The sequence below is a fragment of the Schistocerca cancellata genome, chromosome 1, assembly GCF_023864275.1.
Source record: "Schistocerca cancellata isolate TAMUIC-IGC-003103 chromosome 1, iqSchCanc2.1, whole genome shotgun sequence".
NCBI lineage: Eukaryota > Metazoa > Arthropoda > Insecta > Orthoptera > Acrididae > Schistocerca > Schistocerca cancellata.
Genome location: NC_064626.1, coordinates 90,664,108 through 90,681,244, shown reverse-complemented (window position 1 = coordinate 90,681,244; position 17,137 = coordinate 90,664,108). Strand labels below are relative to the sequence as shown.

The following is a 17,137-nucleotide window of genomic DNA, read 5'->3' as shown; positions in this document are numbered from 1 at the left end:
TCACGACCCTCTTCAACTGACAGCAGTCTCTGTCAGTCAACAGACGAGGTCGGGCTGTACGCTTGTGTGCTGTGCGTGCCCCTTCACGTTTCCACTTTACTATCGCATCGGAAACAGTGGACCCAGGGACGTTTAGGAGTGTGGAAATGTCGAGGACAGACGTACGACACAAGTGACACCCAATCACCTGACCACGTTTGAAGTCGGTGAGTTCCGCAGAGCGCCCCATTCTAATGACTACTGAGGTCGCTGATATAAGAGTACCTGGCAGTAGGTGGCAGCACAATGCATCAAATATGCAACACGTATGTTTTTAGGGATGTCCGGATACTTTTGAGCACATAGTGTACATGCAAAATACATCTACTTTAACGAGCAGATAAAAGTCCGCTTCACGCAGTCTCCACTCTTTTCGATCTCAATATGTAAATACAGACAAGGCGGGGTTTGAATGCTAGGAATCGACCGCAGTTGAGAGATGCGTATCAAACAGATTCCCCACGATACACGAAACAGATCAGAACGGTGTTGCAGAAGCAAAAGAAAAAGAGCACAAAAATTTTTAAAAGAACAAAAGAACACCTAGATCGTCAAAGTTATACAGAAGCTCGAAATTTAGCGGGAACTTCGATGGGACATGTCTTGAATAGTTTTCTCAAAATCTGAAAGAAATCTAAGAGATTTCGATTAAATGTAAAGTACAGCAGCAGCAAGACACAATCAATACCTTCACTGTGCGTTAACAATGGTGATGTTACTGATGACAGTGCCAGTAAATAAGAGTTCCGACATTCGTTCACCGAAAAAGTCGAAGTAAATATTCCAGAATTCGAATAAAGAACAACGGTCAACAAGAGTAACTTAGAAGTAGTTATCCTCGCTGTAGCGAAGCAGCTCAAATCTTTTAAGAAAGTCCCGACTGTATACCAGTCAGGTTCCTTCCAGGCTACGCTGATGCAACAGCTCCGTACTTAGAAGTCGCATACAACCGCCCCCTCCACGGAAGACCCCTACCCGAAGACTGGAAAGTTGCACGAGTCACACCAGTACTAAGAACGGAAACAGGAGTAATCCTGTGCATTACAGATCCATATCAGTAACGACGATTTGCAGTGTGATTTTGAACATGCACTGCGCTCGAACATTATGAATCACCTGGAAAAAGACGATCTATCGAGAGATAAGTAACACGTATTCAGTAAATATCGTTCTTCTGAAAAAAACAACACGCTCTTTATCCTCATGAAGTACTAACTGCTATCGAAAGGGGATGTCAAATTGATTTAATATTTTTGTTTTCAGAAGGCTTTTGACACTGTTCCTCACAGGCAGAATGTTATCAAATTACTTGTGTATGTATTATCGCCCCCCCCCCCCCCCATGAACCATGGACCTTGCCGTTGGTGGGGAGGCTTGCGTGCCTCAGCGATACAGATAGCCGTACCGTAGGTGCAACCACAACGGAGGGGTATCTGTTGAGAGGCCAGACAAACGTGTGGTTCCTGAAGAGCGGCAGCAGCCTTTTCAGTAGTTGCAGGGGCAACAGTCTGGATGATTGACTGATTTGGCCTTGTAACACTAACCAAAACGGCCTTGCTGTGCTGGTACTGCGAACGGCTGAAAGCAAGGGGAAACTACAGCCGTAATTTTTCCCGAGGGCATGCAGCTTTACTGTATGATTAAATGATGATGGTGTCCTCTTGGGTAAAATATTCCGGAGGTAAAATAGTCCCCCATTCGGGTCTCCGGGCGGGGACTACTCAGGAAGACGTCGTTATCAGGAGAAAGAAAACTGCCGTTCTACGGATCAGAGCGTGGAATGTCAGATCCCTTAAACGGGCAGGTAGGTTAGAAAATTTAAAAAGGGAAATGGCTAGGTGAAAGTTAGATATAGTGGGAATTACTGAAGTTCGGTGGCAGGAGGAACAAGACTTCTGGTCAGGTGAATACAGGGTTATAAATACAAAATCGAATAGAGGTAATGCAGGAGTGGGTTTGATAATGAATAAAATAATAGGAGCGCGGGTAAGCTACTACAAACAGCATAGTGAACGCATTACTGTGGCTAAGATAGACACCAAGCCCATGCCTACTACAGTAGTACAAGTTTATATGCCAACTAGCTCTGCAGATGACGAAGAAATTGAAGAAATGTATGATGAAATAAAACAAATTATTCAGGTAGTGAAGGGAGGCGAAAATTTAATAGTCATGGGTGACTGGAATTCGAGAGTAGGAAAAGGGAGAGAAGGAAACATAGTAGGTGAATATGGATTGGGGTCAAGAAATGAAAGGGGAAGCCGTCTGGTAGAATTTTGCCCAGAGCATTACTTAATCACAGCTAGCACTTGGTTCAAGTATCATGAAAAAAGGTTGTGTACATGGAAGAATCCTGGAGATACTAGTGGGTATCAGATAGATTATATAATGGTAAGACACAGATTTAGGAACGAGGTTTTAAATTGTAAGACATTTCTAGGGGCAGATGTGGACTCCGACCACAATCTATTGGTTATGAACTGTAGATTAAAACTGAAGAAACTGCAAAAAGGTGGGAATTTAAGGAGATGGGACCTGGATAAACTGACTAAACCAGAGGTTGCAGAGCGTTTCAGGGAGAGCATAAGGGAGAAATTGACTGGAATGGGGGAAAGAAATACAGTAGAAGAAGAATGGGTAGCTCTGAGGGATGAAGTAGTGAAGGCAGCAGACGATCAAGTAGGTAAAAAGACGAGGGCTAGTAGAAATCCTTGGGTAACAGAAGAAATATTGAATTTAATTGATGAAAGGAGAAAATATAATAATGCAGTAAATGAAACAGGCAAAAAGGAATACAAACGTCTCAAAAATGAGATCGACAGGAAGTGCAAAATGGCTAAGCAGGGATGGCTAGAGGACAAATGTAAGGATGTAGAGGCTTTTCTTACTAGGGGCAAGATAGATACTGCCTACAGGAAAATTAAAGAGACCTTTGGAGAAAAGAGAGCCACTTGCATGAATATCAAGAGCTCAGATGGAAACCCAGTTCTAAGCAAAGAAGGGAAAGCAGAAAGGTGGAAGGAGTATATAGAGAGTCTATACAAGGGGGATGTACTTGACGACAATATTATAGAAATGGAAGAGGATGAAGATGAAGATGAAATGCGTGAAGAGTTTGACAGAGCACTGAAAGACCTGAGTCGAAACAAGGCCCCGGGAGTAGACAACATTCCATTAGAACTACTGACGGCCTTGGGAGAGCCAGTCCTGACAAAACTCTACCATCTGGCGAGCAAGATGTATAAGACAGGCGAAATACCCTCAGACTTCAAGAAGAATGTAATAATTCCAATTCCAAAGAAAGCAGGTGTTGACAGATGTGAAAATTACAGAACTATCAGTTTAATAAGTCACAGCTGCAAAATACTAACCCGGATTGTTTACAGACGAATGGAAAAACTGGTAGAAGCCGACCTTTGGTAAGATCAGTTTGGATTCCGCAGAAATTTTGGAACACGTGAGGCAATACTGACCTTACGACTTATCTTAGAAGAAAGATTAAGGAAAGGCAAACCTACGTTTCTAGCATTTGTAGACTTAGAGAAAGCTTTTGACAATGTTGACTGGGGTACTCTCTCTCAAATTCTGAAGGTGTCAGGGGTAAAATACAGGGAGCGGAAGGCTATTTACAATTTGTACAGAAACCAGATGGCAGTTACAAGAGTCGAGGGACATGAAAGGGAAGCAGTGGTTGGAAAGGGAGTGAGACAGGGTTGTAGCCTATCCCCGATGTTATTCAATCTGTATATTGAGAACGCAGTAAAGGAAACAAAAGAAAAATTCGGAGTATGTATTAAAATTCACGGAGAAGAAATAAAAACTTCGAGGTTCGCCGATGACATTGTAATTCTGTCAGACAGCAAAGGACTTGCAAGGGCAGTTGAACGGAGTGGACAGTGTCTTGAAAGGAGGATATAAGATGAACATCAACAGAAGCAAACGAGGATAATGGAATGTAGTCAAATTAAGTCGGGTGATGCTGAGGGAATTAGATTAGGAAATGAGACACTTCAAGTAGTAAAGGAATTTTGATATTTGGGGAGCAAAATAACTGATGATGATCGAAGTAGAGAGGACATAAAATGTAGACTGGCAATGGCAAGGAAAGCGTTTCTGAAGAAGAGAAATTTGTTAATATCGAGTATAGATTTAAGTGTCAGCAAGTCGTTTCTGAAAGTATTTGTATGTAGCCATGTATGGAAGTGAAACATGGACGATAAATAGTCTGGACAAGAAGAGAATAGAAGCTTTCGAAATGTGGTGCTACAGAAAAATGCTGAAGGTTAGATGGGTAGATCACATAACTAATGAGGAGGTATTGAATAGAATTGGGGAAAAGAGGAGTTTGTGGCACAACTTGACAAGAAGAAGGGACCGGTTGGTAGGACATGTTCTGAGGCATCAGGGGATCACAAATTTAGCATTGGAGGGCAGTGTGGAGGGTAAAAATCGAAGAGGGAGACCAAGAGATGAATACACTAAGAAGATTCAGACGGATGTAGGTTGCAGTAAGTACTGGGAGATGAAGAAACTTGTACAGGATAGAGTAGCATGGAGAGCTGTATCAAACCAGTCTCAGGACTGAAGACCACAACAACAACAACAACAACAACATGGATTATCGTCTCAGTTGTGCGAGTGGATTCGTGATTTCATGTCGGAAAGGTCATAGTTCGTAGTAACCGACGGAAATTCATCGAGTAATTTCCAAGGAATATTTATAGGACCTCTACTGTTCCTGATCTACATGAATGATTTAGGAGACAATTTGAGCAGTCCACTAAGATTTATTCATCTACATCCACATCTACATGGGTACTGCAAGTCAAATTAAGTGCTTGGCAGAAGGTTCATCGAACCACTTTCACCGTAATTCTCTATTATTCCAATCTCGTACAGCGCGGAGGAAACGAACACCTATATCTTTCAGTGCGAACTCTGATTTCCATTATTTTATTATGGTTTTCGTAGATCAGCGTAAGGAAAATATTTTCACATTCGGAGGAGAAAGTTGCTGATTGAAATCTCGTGAGAAGATTCCGTAGCAACGAAAAACGCCTTTGTTTTAATGATTTCCAGCCCAAATCCTGTATCACTTCAGTGACACTCTCTCCCATATTTCGCAATTATACAAAACGTGCTGCCCTTCTTTGAACTTTTTTGATGTACTCTGTCAATCCTATCTGGTCCTTAGGATCCCACACCGCGCAGCAGTATCGTAAAAGGACGACGGACATCGCAGAGTTCAGTCTCTTTAGTAGACCTGTTACATGTTCAAGTGTTTTACCAACGAAACGCAGTCTTTGGTTAGCCTTCCTCACAACATTTTCTATGTGTTCCTTCCAATTTAAAATGTTGGTTATTCTGATTCCTAGCTATATAGTTGAACTTAACGGTGCTTATATTTGACTGATTTATCGTGTAACCGAAGTTTAACGAATTCCTTTTGGCACTCATGTGGATGATCTCACGCTTTTCATTATTTAGCGACAATTACCAATTTTCCCACTATATAGATATTTTTTCTAATGCGTTTTACAATTCGTTTGGATCTTCTGATAACCTCATTAGTCGATAAACATCATCTGCAAGGCGGCTGCTCAGACTGTGGCTCTGAGCACTAAGCGACTTAACTTCTGAGGTCATCAGTCGCCTAGAACTTAGAACTAATTAAACCTAACTAACCTAAGGACATCACACACATCAATGCACGAGGCAGGATTCGAACCTGCGACCGTAGCGGTCACGCGGTTCCAGACTGAAGCGCCTAGAACCGCACGGCCACACAGGCCGGCGCTCAGACTGTCTCCCAAATAGTTTACGTAGATGAGGAACAGCAAAGGGCCGATAACACTAAGTTGGGGGACGCTAGAAATCACCTCATTTTACTCGATGACTTTGCGTCAGTTACTACGAATTGCGACCTCTCTGACAGGAAATCACGAATCCAGTGGCATAATTGAAACGATATTCCGTCAGCACGGTATTTCACTACAAGCCACTTGCTGCTGATGCTGTAATTTACTATTGTCGTAAAGTCATCAGATGATCAAAAACAATTTCAAAGTGATTTAGACAAGATATTTGTATGATTTCAAAAGTGGCAACTGACTCTAAATAATGGAAAGTGTGACGTCATTAACGTGAGTAGTGAAATATGTCCGCGAAATTTCAGAAACACGATAAATTGCGGAAATCTAATTGAGTTAAACAATTAGAGATTAGGATTACGAGTAAATTAAATTGGAAATGTCACATAGGTAATGTGTGTGGGAAGGCTAACCAAAGGCGTCGATTTATTGGTAGAAGATTATAAAACTGCAACAGGTCTACTAAAGAAACAGGCTACACTACACTTGTCCGCCCTGTTCGGGAATATTGCTGTATTGAGGGGGTTCTTACCAGGTAGAATTGACGGACATCGTAAATGTCCAAAGAAGGGCACTCATTCTGTATTACCACGAAATAGGGGAGGGTGTGCCACGGATATAATAGCCGGCCGGGGTGGCCGAGCGGTTCTAGGCGCTACAGTGTGGAACCGCGCGACCGCTACGGTTGCAGGTTCGAATCCTGCCTCGGGCATGGGAGTGTGTGATGTCCTTAAGTTAGTTAGGTTTAAGTAGTTCTAAGTTCTAGGGGACTGATGACCTCAGAAGTTAAGTCCCATAGTGCTCAGAACCATTTGAACTGATATAATACAGGAATTGGGGTGGCTGTCATGAAAAAAAAAATACGTTTCACGTTAAGACGGGTTCTTCTCATGAAACTGCAATCACCATCTTTCTTCTCCGAGTGTGGGAATATCTTTCTTGGCGCCCACCTACACAGAGAAGACGAAGAGAAATCAGGGTTCTCATGGAAAGATTTAAATGTTCATTTCTCCCGCAGGCTGTTCGAGAGTGGAACACTAGCAACGTAACTTGAAGGTACAATGTAGTTCGGTGAACTGCTTAAATGTGAATTGTAGAGTGATCATACAGATGTAGATGTATGGTGTACTCCTTCGCTGGTGGGCTGCGAACGTTTGACAGCACTATGTTTAAGTCAAACAGCCTGTTTGCATATAATAACTGTGTATTGCGTAACGCCGAGTGAATCGACACTGTACGAAGAAGGGAAATGCAAAGGCTCAATCTAGATATAGTAGGGGTCAGTGAAGTGAAGTGGAAGGAAGACAAGGATTTCTGGTCAGATGAGTATCGGGTAATATCAACAGCAGCAGAAAATGGTATAACAGGTGTAGGATTCGTTATGAATAGGAACGTAGGGCAGAGGGTGTGTTACTGTGAACAGTTCAGTGACCGGGTTGTTCTAATCAGAATCGACAGCAGACCAACACCGACAATGATAGTTCAGGTATACATGCCGACGTCGCAAGCTGAAGATGAACAGATAGAGAAAGTGTATGAGGATATTGAAAGGGTAATGCAGTATGTAAAGGAGGACGAAAATCTAATAGTTATGGCCGACTGGAATGCAGTTGTAGGGGAAGGAGTACAAGGAAAGGTTACAGGAGAATATGGGCTTGGGACAAGGAATAAAAGAGGAGAAAGACTAATTGAGTTCAGTAACAAGTTTCAGCTAGTAATAGCGAATACCCTGTTCAAGAATCACAAGAGGAGGAGGTATACTTGGAAAAGGCCGGGAGATACGGGACGATTTCAATTAGATTACATCATGGCCAGACAGAGATTCCCAAATCAGATACTGGATTGTAAGGCGTACCCAGGAGCAGATCTAGACTCAGATCACAATATAGTAGTGATGAAGAGTAGGCTGAAGTTCAAGACATTAGTCAGGAAGAATCACTACGCAAAGAAGAGGGATACGGAAGTACTAAGGAATGACGGGATACGTTTGAAGTTCTCTAACGCTATAGATACAGCAATAGGGAATAGCGCAGTAGGCAGTACAGTTGAAGATGAATGGACATCTCTAAAAAGAGCCATCACAGAATTTGGGAAGGAAAACATAGGTACAAAGAAGGTAGCTGCGAAGAAACCATGGGTAACAGAAGAAATACTTCACTTGATTGATGAAAGCAGGAAGTACAAACATGTTCCGGGAAAATCAGGAATACAGAAATACAAGTCGCTGAGGAATGAAATAAATAGGAAGTGCAGGGAAGCTAAGACGAAATGGCTGCAGGAAAAATGTGAGGACATCGAAAAAGATATGATTGTCGGAAGGACAGACTCAGCATACAGGAAAGTCAAAACAACCTTTGGTTAAATTAAGAGCAACGGTGGTAACATTAAGAGTGCAACGGGAATTCCACTGTTAAATGCAGAGGAGAGAGCAGATAGGTGGAAAGAATACATTGAAAGCCTCTATGAGGGTGAAGATTTGTCTGATGTGATATAAGAAGAAACAGGAGTCGATTTAGAAGAGATAGGGGATCCAGCATTAGAATCGGAATTTAAAAGAGCTTTGGAGGACTTACGGTCAAATAAGGCAGAAGGGATAGATAACATTCCATCAGAATTTCTAAAATCATTGGGGGAAGTGGCAACAAAACGACTATTCACGTTGGTGTGTAGAATATATGAGTCTGGCGATATACCATCTGACTTTCGGAAAAGCAACATCCACACCATTCCGAAGACGGCAAGAGCTGACAAGTGCGAGAATTATCGCACAATCAGCTTAACAGCTCATGCATCGAAGCTGCTTACAAGAATAATATACAGAAGAATGGAAAAGAAAATTGAGAATGCGCTAGGTGACGATCAGTTTGGCTTTAGGAAAAGTAAAGGGACGAGAGAGGCAATTCTGACGTTACGGCTAATAATGGAAGCAAGGCTAAAGAAAAATTAAGACACTTTCATAGGATTTGTCGACCTGGAAAAAGCGTTCGACAATATAAAATGGTGCAAGCTGTTCGAGATTCTGAAAAAAGTAGGGATAAGCTATAGGGAGAGACGGGTCATATACAATATGTACAACAACCAAGAGGGAATAATAAGAGTGGACGATCAAGAACGAAGTGCTCGTATTAAGAAGGGTGTAACACAAGGCTGTAGCCTTTCGCCCCTTCTCTTCAATCTGTACATCGAGGAAGCAATGATGGAAGTAAAAGAAAGGTTCAGGAGTGGAATTAAAATACAGGGTGAAAGGATATCAATGATACGATTCGCTGATGACATTGCTATCCTGAGTGAAAGTGAAGAAGAATTAAATGATCTGCTGAACGGAATGAACAGTCTAATGAGTACACAGTATGGTTTGAGAGTAAATCGGGGAAAGACGAAGGTAATTAGAAGTAGTAGAAGTGAGAACAGCGAGAAACTTAACATCAGGATTGATGGTCACGAAGTCAATGAAGTTAAGGAATTCTGCTACCTAGGCAGTAAAATAACCAACGACGGACGGAGCAAGGAGGACATCAAAAGCAGACTCGCTATGGCAAAAAAGGCATTTCTGGCCAAGAGAAGTCTACTAATATCAAATACCGGCCTTAATTTGAGGAAGAAATTTCTGAGGATGTACGTCTGGAGTTCAGCATTGTAGTGAAACATGGACTGTGGGAAAACAGGAACATAAGAGAATCGAAGCATTTGAGATGTGGTGCTATAGACGAATGTGGAAAATTAGGTGGACTGATAAGGTAAGGAATGAGGAGGTTCTATGCAGAATCGGAGAGGAAAGGAATATGTGGAAAACACTGATAAGGAGAAGGGACAGAATGATAGGACATCTGCTAAGACATGAGGGAATGACTTCCATGGTACTAGAGGGAGCTGTAGAGGGCAAAAACTGTAGAGGAAGACAGAGATTGGAATACGTCAAGCAAATAATTGAGGACGTAGGTTGCAAGTGCTACTCTGAGATGAAGAGGTTAGCACAGGAAAGGAATTCGTGGCGGGCCGCATCAAACCCGTCAGTAGTCTGATGAAAAAAAAAAAAAAAAAAAAAAAAAAAAAAAAAAAAAAAAAAAAAAAAAAAAAAAAAAAAAAACGAAGATGTACTCACCGAGGTCTTGGCAGTACGTCTCCCACATCAGTCCATCACCGTAACTCATTTCGTCGGTGACGCTGGCAAAAAAAAACGAAGATGTACTCACCGAGGTCTTGGCAGTACGTCTCCCACATCAGTCCATCACCGTAACTCATTTCGTCGGTGACGCTGGCGACGTGGTTACAGACACAGTCGAGTATCGAGGAGTTGTTTGCTGCCAGCAAAACCAGCAGCGAAGTAGCTACACCCGCTGGGTCCATTGTCAGCTACTCACGCAGAGGTGGGAACGAACACGCGCGGTGCGTACCGCAGGGAGCACTGACTGAGTGTGCGCTACGTGCAGCGGAAGTGTTTCCGCAGGAAGATTAAACAGCAGGAAGCGTGACGTCTCCCACCCGTGACTCGCTCATTTTTCCCTTTACTTTGCCAGTCATCAACTGCGGACACGCATTCGTCACAAAAGAGTATTTGTTTCACAAATACGCCTGCAACGTGGACTTAGGACGACATCGAGTTACACTAAGAGACTTGTGGCAGATGTCCAGGCGTACTGGTTTACTATTCCGACACAAAAATCTCATGACGTGCCAGTTTTTAATAATGAATTGGGAAATGATGCACAGTCAAGTGCCAAAGAAACTGGTACACCTGCCTAACACCATGTAAGGCACCAGCGAACACACAGAAGTGCCACATGCACTCGACTAATGTCTGAAGAAGTGCTGGAAGGAATGAACACCATAAATCCGCAAGAGGGAGTGGAGATATCTTCTGGGTAGCACGTTGCAGCACATACCAGATGTGGTCAGTGATGTTCATGTCTGGGGAGTTTGGTGGCCAGCGGAGGTGTTTAAACCCATAAATGTGTTCCCGAAGCCACTCTGTAGTAATTCACGACGTGTGGGACGTCGCATTGTCCTGCTGGAATTGCCCGAGTCCGTCGGTATGGAAAATGGACATGAATTGATGCAGGTCATCAAGCAGGGTGCTTACGTATGTGTCACCTGTCAGTGTCGTATATACACGTATCAGAGGTCCCATATCACTCCAAGTACACATGCCCCACATCCTTACAGAGCGTCCACCAGCTTGAACCCTCGCTACTGACATGCAGGGATTCATGAAGTTGTCTCCATACCTGTACACATCCATCCGTCGCTAGAACTTGAAACGAGACTCGTCCGACCAGGTAACATGTTTCCAGCCATCAACAGCCCAACGTCGGTGTTGACGGGCCCTGGCGAGGAGTAAAGTTTTGTGTTGTGCCGTCACCAAGGGTAGACGAGTAGGCCTTTGGTTCCAAAAGCCCATATCGATCATGTTTTGCTGAATGGTTCGCACGCTGATACTTGTTGATGGTGCAGCATTGAAATCTGCAGCAATTTGCATAAGTGTTGCACTTCTGTCACGTTAAACTATTCTCTTCAGTTGTCGTTGGTACCGTTCTTGCAGGTTGTTTGTCGGCCGCAGCGATGTCGGAGATTTGATGTTTTACCCGATTCCTGATATACACGGTACACTCGCGATATGATCGTACGGCGAAAACTCCCCACTTCATATCTACCTCGGAGATGCTGTGTCCCATCGCTCGAGGGCCGACTATAGCACCGCGTACAAACTCACTTAAATGTCGATAACCTGCCACTGTAGCTGCAATAACCAATTTAATGATTGCGCCAGACACTTGTCTTATATAGGCGCTGCCGACCGCAGCGCCTTGTTCTGCTTATTTACATATCTGTATTTCAATATGCATGCCTGTACCAGTTTCTTTGGCGCTGCATTGTAGATCTACAAAGGGCGTTCAAAAAGTTTTGGACAGTCATCTCTAATTTTTTTATTTTTTGCAGGAGGAGAATTAAATTTTTTGTGAACATACTTTGAACATTCAGCTATAAGTTGGTATATAAAAGTATTTCCTTTTATTTACAGGTGAGCCATAACGGACCATGAAGTAGATGTCAGGTTGCGGCAGCGGTGGATGATGGAGTTCCCCTTCCATACAGGCGATGACTCTGCCGCATTGATTCACAGGAAGTTGCCCCCTTTTAATGGGGGGGGGGGTGGGACTCTGTGAATCGCAGCAGTATCCAGCGGTGGTTGCAGAGGTTTAAAGAAGTTGATTTCTCTCTACTGGACAATCCACGGTGCGGTAGACCATCGACGGCAGTGAGTGACGTGAATAAGGAGACCATTGATCAAATCATCCTAAATGACAGATGTTTGACGACACGACATCACCGGTAGAGTTACTAGGGTACAGAAAAGTCTGTGCACGTTGGGTGTCTAGATTATTGACAAGCGAAATGAAAACGGTAAGGAAGAATGTGTGCTAGGGCCTCATGAAGACCTTTACTGAAGAGTGGAAACAGTGTCTTGACGGCGTCATTACACAGGATGAAACATGGTTGTTTTCGTCCGAACCTGAGAGCAAAGTCCAATCCATGGAGCGGCACCGTCCAGGTTCCCCTCGGGAGAAGAAAAAAAGACTTTCACGAACAGCAGGGTGAAAGGTGATGACCTCGTTCTTCTGGAATCAGTGTGGAGTCGTTTTCATTGACTATTTGGAACCTAGCTCCACAGTTAATCGGCACCATTACTGTTTGTCAATGGACAAGCTGCAACGTGCCATCAAGACCCACAGACCACAGCTTCAGCGTCAGTTCTTCAGACTACACCGTGACAATGCCAAACCCCATACAGTTCTTATGCCTCAGAAAAAAATCAGGACAATGGGTTGGAAAATTGTTCCTCATCCTCCGTACGGTGCGGACTTGGCTCCATCTGATTTTTACCTCTTTGAAGGCCGGCCTACGCGGTAAAACATTTGATAGTGGGACTTATTTCCTGTGTCAAGCGATTGTTAAAAGTCAATCCCCAGAATTTTACCAAAGTGCATTTACGTCATGGAAAGAACGTTGGGCCAGATGCGTCACAGCTGATGGAGGCTACATAGTGTAGGCTCAATGTAGAGCTAAATGTTCCAAGTATGTTCACAAAAAAATTCATTCTCCTCCTTCAAAAAATAAAAAAAAAATAGAGACGACTGTGCAAAACTTTTTGAACGCCCTTTGTGCATTAAATGTATTCGAAATTGCGAACATGGACAACCATAAGCTGTGGAGTGGACTGACGACAGTGAAAGTTTGTGCCGGACCGGGACTCGAACCCGGACGTCCCACTCGTCGCGAGTGGCAACCTTGCCATTAGGCAATCCGAGCGAGACCCGCGGCCAGCCGCAAACACGTGTTTGTTGTCAACCATGTGTCTGCAAGCTGTACTCTTACCACCATTATGTGTATTCCAACACAGGGGAGACATTTCTCTAGAAAGTCGCCTGCCTACAGTCGGAGGATGAATACGCCATTGCAGAGCCTGTGTTATTCCGACTTACGATGCAGGCACGTCGAAACGAGCTTCACGTTGTAATTCGGAATAACACAGGCACTGCAATATCGTATCGTTATATAAACCCGTCGATAACTGCGTTTTCAACAAAAATAAATTTGTTGATCAAAATGATTGTCGATCGATACGTTATGCAGGAAATACGCTAATGAGCGAACACATGACCAAGACGGCAGTCCGGGAAGTTGAATGCCGCCAGGTACCGCTTAGTGTGTGCATATATTGTAGTAAGTGTGACGTGTCGAGATGGCTACTATTGGCGAGAAAACTGCGCTACTAGGATATTAGTTGAAAAAACGAAGCCACCGCATCAGCTGGGGGGGGGGGGGGGACGGGGGGAGAGTAGGTGGTAGTTGTGAAGGGCGGAGAGGGGGGGTACGCCTGGGGGGGATTCCTTCGAAATGGAGAAAGCTGCACCCCTATACTCGGATCTGAAAATCGCAACACCAAGGAGCAGTTCTGCAACTGAAACGTAAGTTGGGAGGCGTCTTTCTGCTTCAGAATGATGATGTCTATCCAGATTTAAGAGCAGTGCCAGTCGCACAAGAGTGTGGCTAGCAGCGCCTCTATGGGGATGCAAATCAAGTTTCCTTTAAATACTTTCTGCAACGTTCGTGAGCGTTAATTACCTTTGAAACTGTCCGCCCCCGGTAGCTGAGTGGTCAGTGCGACAGAATGTCAATCCTACGGGCCCGGGTTCGATTCCCGGCTGGGTCGGACATTTTCTCCCCTCAGGGACTGGGTGCTGTGTTGTCCTAATTATCATCATTTCATCCGCATCGACGCGCAAGTCGCGAAAGTGGCGTCAAATCGAAAAACTTGCACTTGGCGAACAGTCTACCCGACGGGAGGCCCTAGTCACGTGACATTTCATTTATCTTTGAAATTGGACTTTGCCAATTGATGTTTGTCACTGGGGCTGAAAGAGGTTGTGTATTAGGGCTACAAGAAGGTCCATGTTCTTTCTGCAACGTTACAGGAAAACTTGGCCGAAATGTTGCCACTGGACATCATTGTTGCCACAGGCGGTCACGGCGATCAACTACGGAGCCAATAAGATTGGACTCCAAACGGCCACGTGGAACTACAGAGAGGAAAAACAATTGTGTTTGGCGTATGGCTCTGGCGTACCGTACTGCATCTGCAGCGGCAGCTTAGGTGGTAGTTGGCACCACAATGACACAATGAACTGTTACAAAGTGGTTACTTCAAGAACAGGTCCGAGGTGGATGCCTTGTAGCATGCATTCTACTGCCCACAGACCAGCGACGTTTGAGAGTTGAGTGGTGTCAAGCGAGAACTCAGTGGAGCGCAGCAGGGTGGAGGTGTCGTGTGTCTCCTGGTGGAGGCTGGTTCCACCTCGGTGCCAGTGACGGCCGGGAGTCGACTAGGAGGAGGCGACTTGAGTGCCTGCAGCCGACCGGCCTGCCTGCCAGACACCCGGGGTTACGGTCTGCAGTGGGGCTTTGTGTGGCTGCAGGATCACTCTCGTGGTTACTCCATGCACCCTGACTGCTAAGTTGTACGCCAGTCTGGCGATCCGACCTGTTGTCCTCAGAAGCGACCTCCGAGTTCTGCTTTGCTGCCGTGAGGCGATAAGCGAATGAACTGTTTACTGAACTCTGCATTCCGTTATAAATTCCCCAACGTTATTCTTATGCACTTAATGATATCAAGGTAATGCTGTTCCTTTTCCATATAAACGATTTCGGAGACAATTGATGAATCGTCTGAGGTTGTTTCTGGATGGGTTCTGAGCACTATGGGACTTAACTTCAGAGGTCATCAATCCCCTAGAACTTAGAACTACTTAAACCTAACTAACCTAAGGACATCACACACATCCATGCCGGAGGCAGGATTCGAACCTGCGACCGTAGCGCTCGTGCGCTTCCAGACTGAAGCACCTAGAACCGCTCTGCCACTCCGGCCGGCTTGTTTGTAAATGATGCTGCCATTTACCATCTAGTAAAGTCATTAGAATATCAAAACCAATTTCCAAACGATTAGAAAAGATATCTGTATGTCCCGAAAATTGGCAGTGACCATAAATTATGAAAAGTATGAGGTTCTCCACATGAGTGCTAAACGGAATCGGTGAAACTTCGGTTAGACGATAAATCAGTCAAATTTAAAGGCTGTAAATTCAACTAAACACCTAAGAATCACAATTAAGAACAACATTAATTGGAAACCATACATAGGAAATGTTGTGGGTAGGCGAACCAAAGACTGCGTTTTATTGGCTGAAGATACCACAGATCTACTAGAGAGACTGCCTACACCACGCTTGTCCGTCCTCTTCTGGAGCGCTGCTGTACGGTGTGGGATCCCTAACAGACAGAATAAACGGACTACATCGAGAAAGTTCAAAGAAGAGCAGCACATTTTGCATTATCGACAAATGGAGGAGATAGTGTCACCGACACGATACAGGATTTGGGACGGACATAATTAAAACATAGGCGTTTTTCGTTGCGGCAGAAACTTATCACGAAATTTCGATCACCAGCTTTCGCCTCAGAATGCGAAAATAATTTTTGACGCCGACCTACACGGGAAGAAACTATCATCATCATAAAATAAGGAAATCAGAGCTCGCTCAGAAGGATATAGGTGTTCGTTTTTTCCGCATGCTGTTTGAGACTGGAATAATAGAGGATTATCGTGAAGGTGGTTCGATAAACCCTTTGCCAGGCACGTAAATGTAATTTGCAAAGTATCCCTGTAGGTGTAAATATAGATTAAGGGTTTACTACGAGTGATATTACGGACTTAAAGGACCGTCTATGGTTCTTTCACTCTCTTGCATAAACTGTGATAGTAATTAATTTAATGCATAAAACTTCCTTGCACATTAAAACTGTGTGCAAACACAGGAAGTTTGGAAGGTAGGAGACGAGGTACTGCCAGAAGTACAGCTGTGAGGAGGGGGCGTGAGTCGTGCTTGGGTAGCTCAGTCGGTAGAGCACTTGCCCGCGAAAGGCAAAGGTCCCGAGTTCACTCATCAAACAACAGCGGACAATTGATACACTCGTTAATATTTCTGTCAAACTGATTTCATGCCTAGTGCATGTCCCACTAAGGTCTCGTTTTCAAGACCCAACGTGAAATGCCCCCCCCCCTTGTTTTCTAACACAAGATTTACTAAGAAGATAGTAAAAGCTCAACATTATTGTAAAATGAATAGAGCACATCCACATCTCAAAATATCTACAAAAATAATAACAATAATAATAATAATACCATAACCAGTAATAAGTAAAATTTCCACAAAATAACTTTTTTTTGCTAATTTTTCTCTGTAAATGACTATATCGTACAATCAATGCTTATTCCCAATCCATTCTGCCACACGTACAGATGTAGTCTACAAAGACTCAGAAAAAGTTAAACTGCAACAATAAACAGTGCAAGAAACAACTAACGAAATGTGACTGACAGACTCTCGAAAAATATATATATATAAAAAGCACCAAATGAAATAATTATCTGGACAGTACAGTAACAGAAAAATAAAAGCAAAGAAAGGATTGTCTCGTCTTTAGAAAAGTAAAACGCAAACTGTAATTGTAAAACGAAAATTGTTATTTTGTAAATAAAAGTCTATATACGTTCAAAAAAAAAAAAAAAAAAGGTTCGAGTCTCGGTCCGGCACACAGTTTTAATCTGCCAGGAAGTTTCATATCAGGGCACACTCCGTTGCAGAGTGAAAATCTCATTCTGGAATTAT

The 17,137-nt window shown here is 43.6% G+C and overlaps 1 protein-coding gene across 1 annotated transcript in view; it reads right to left on the bottom strand.

The window, feature by feature from the left end:
* LOC126182348 (uncharacterized) overlaps positions 1 to 10,256 on the bottom strand; it is a 128,214-nt gene extending 117,958 nt beyond the window's left edge. The window contains exon 1 of the mRNA XM_049924885.1: positions 10,103 to 10,256. Coding sequence (XP_049780842.1) covers positions 10,103 to 10,256 — 154 coding nt within the window. The remainder of the gene's footprint in view (positions 1 to 10,102) is intronic.
* Positions 10,257 to 17,137: the final 6,881 nt, after the last annotated feature.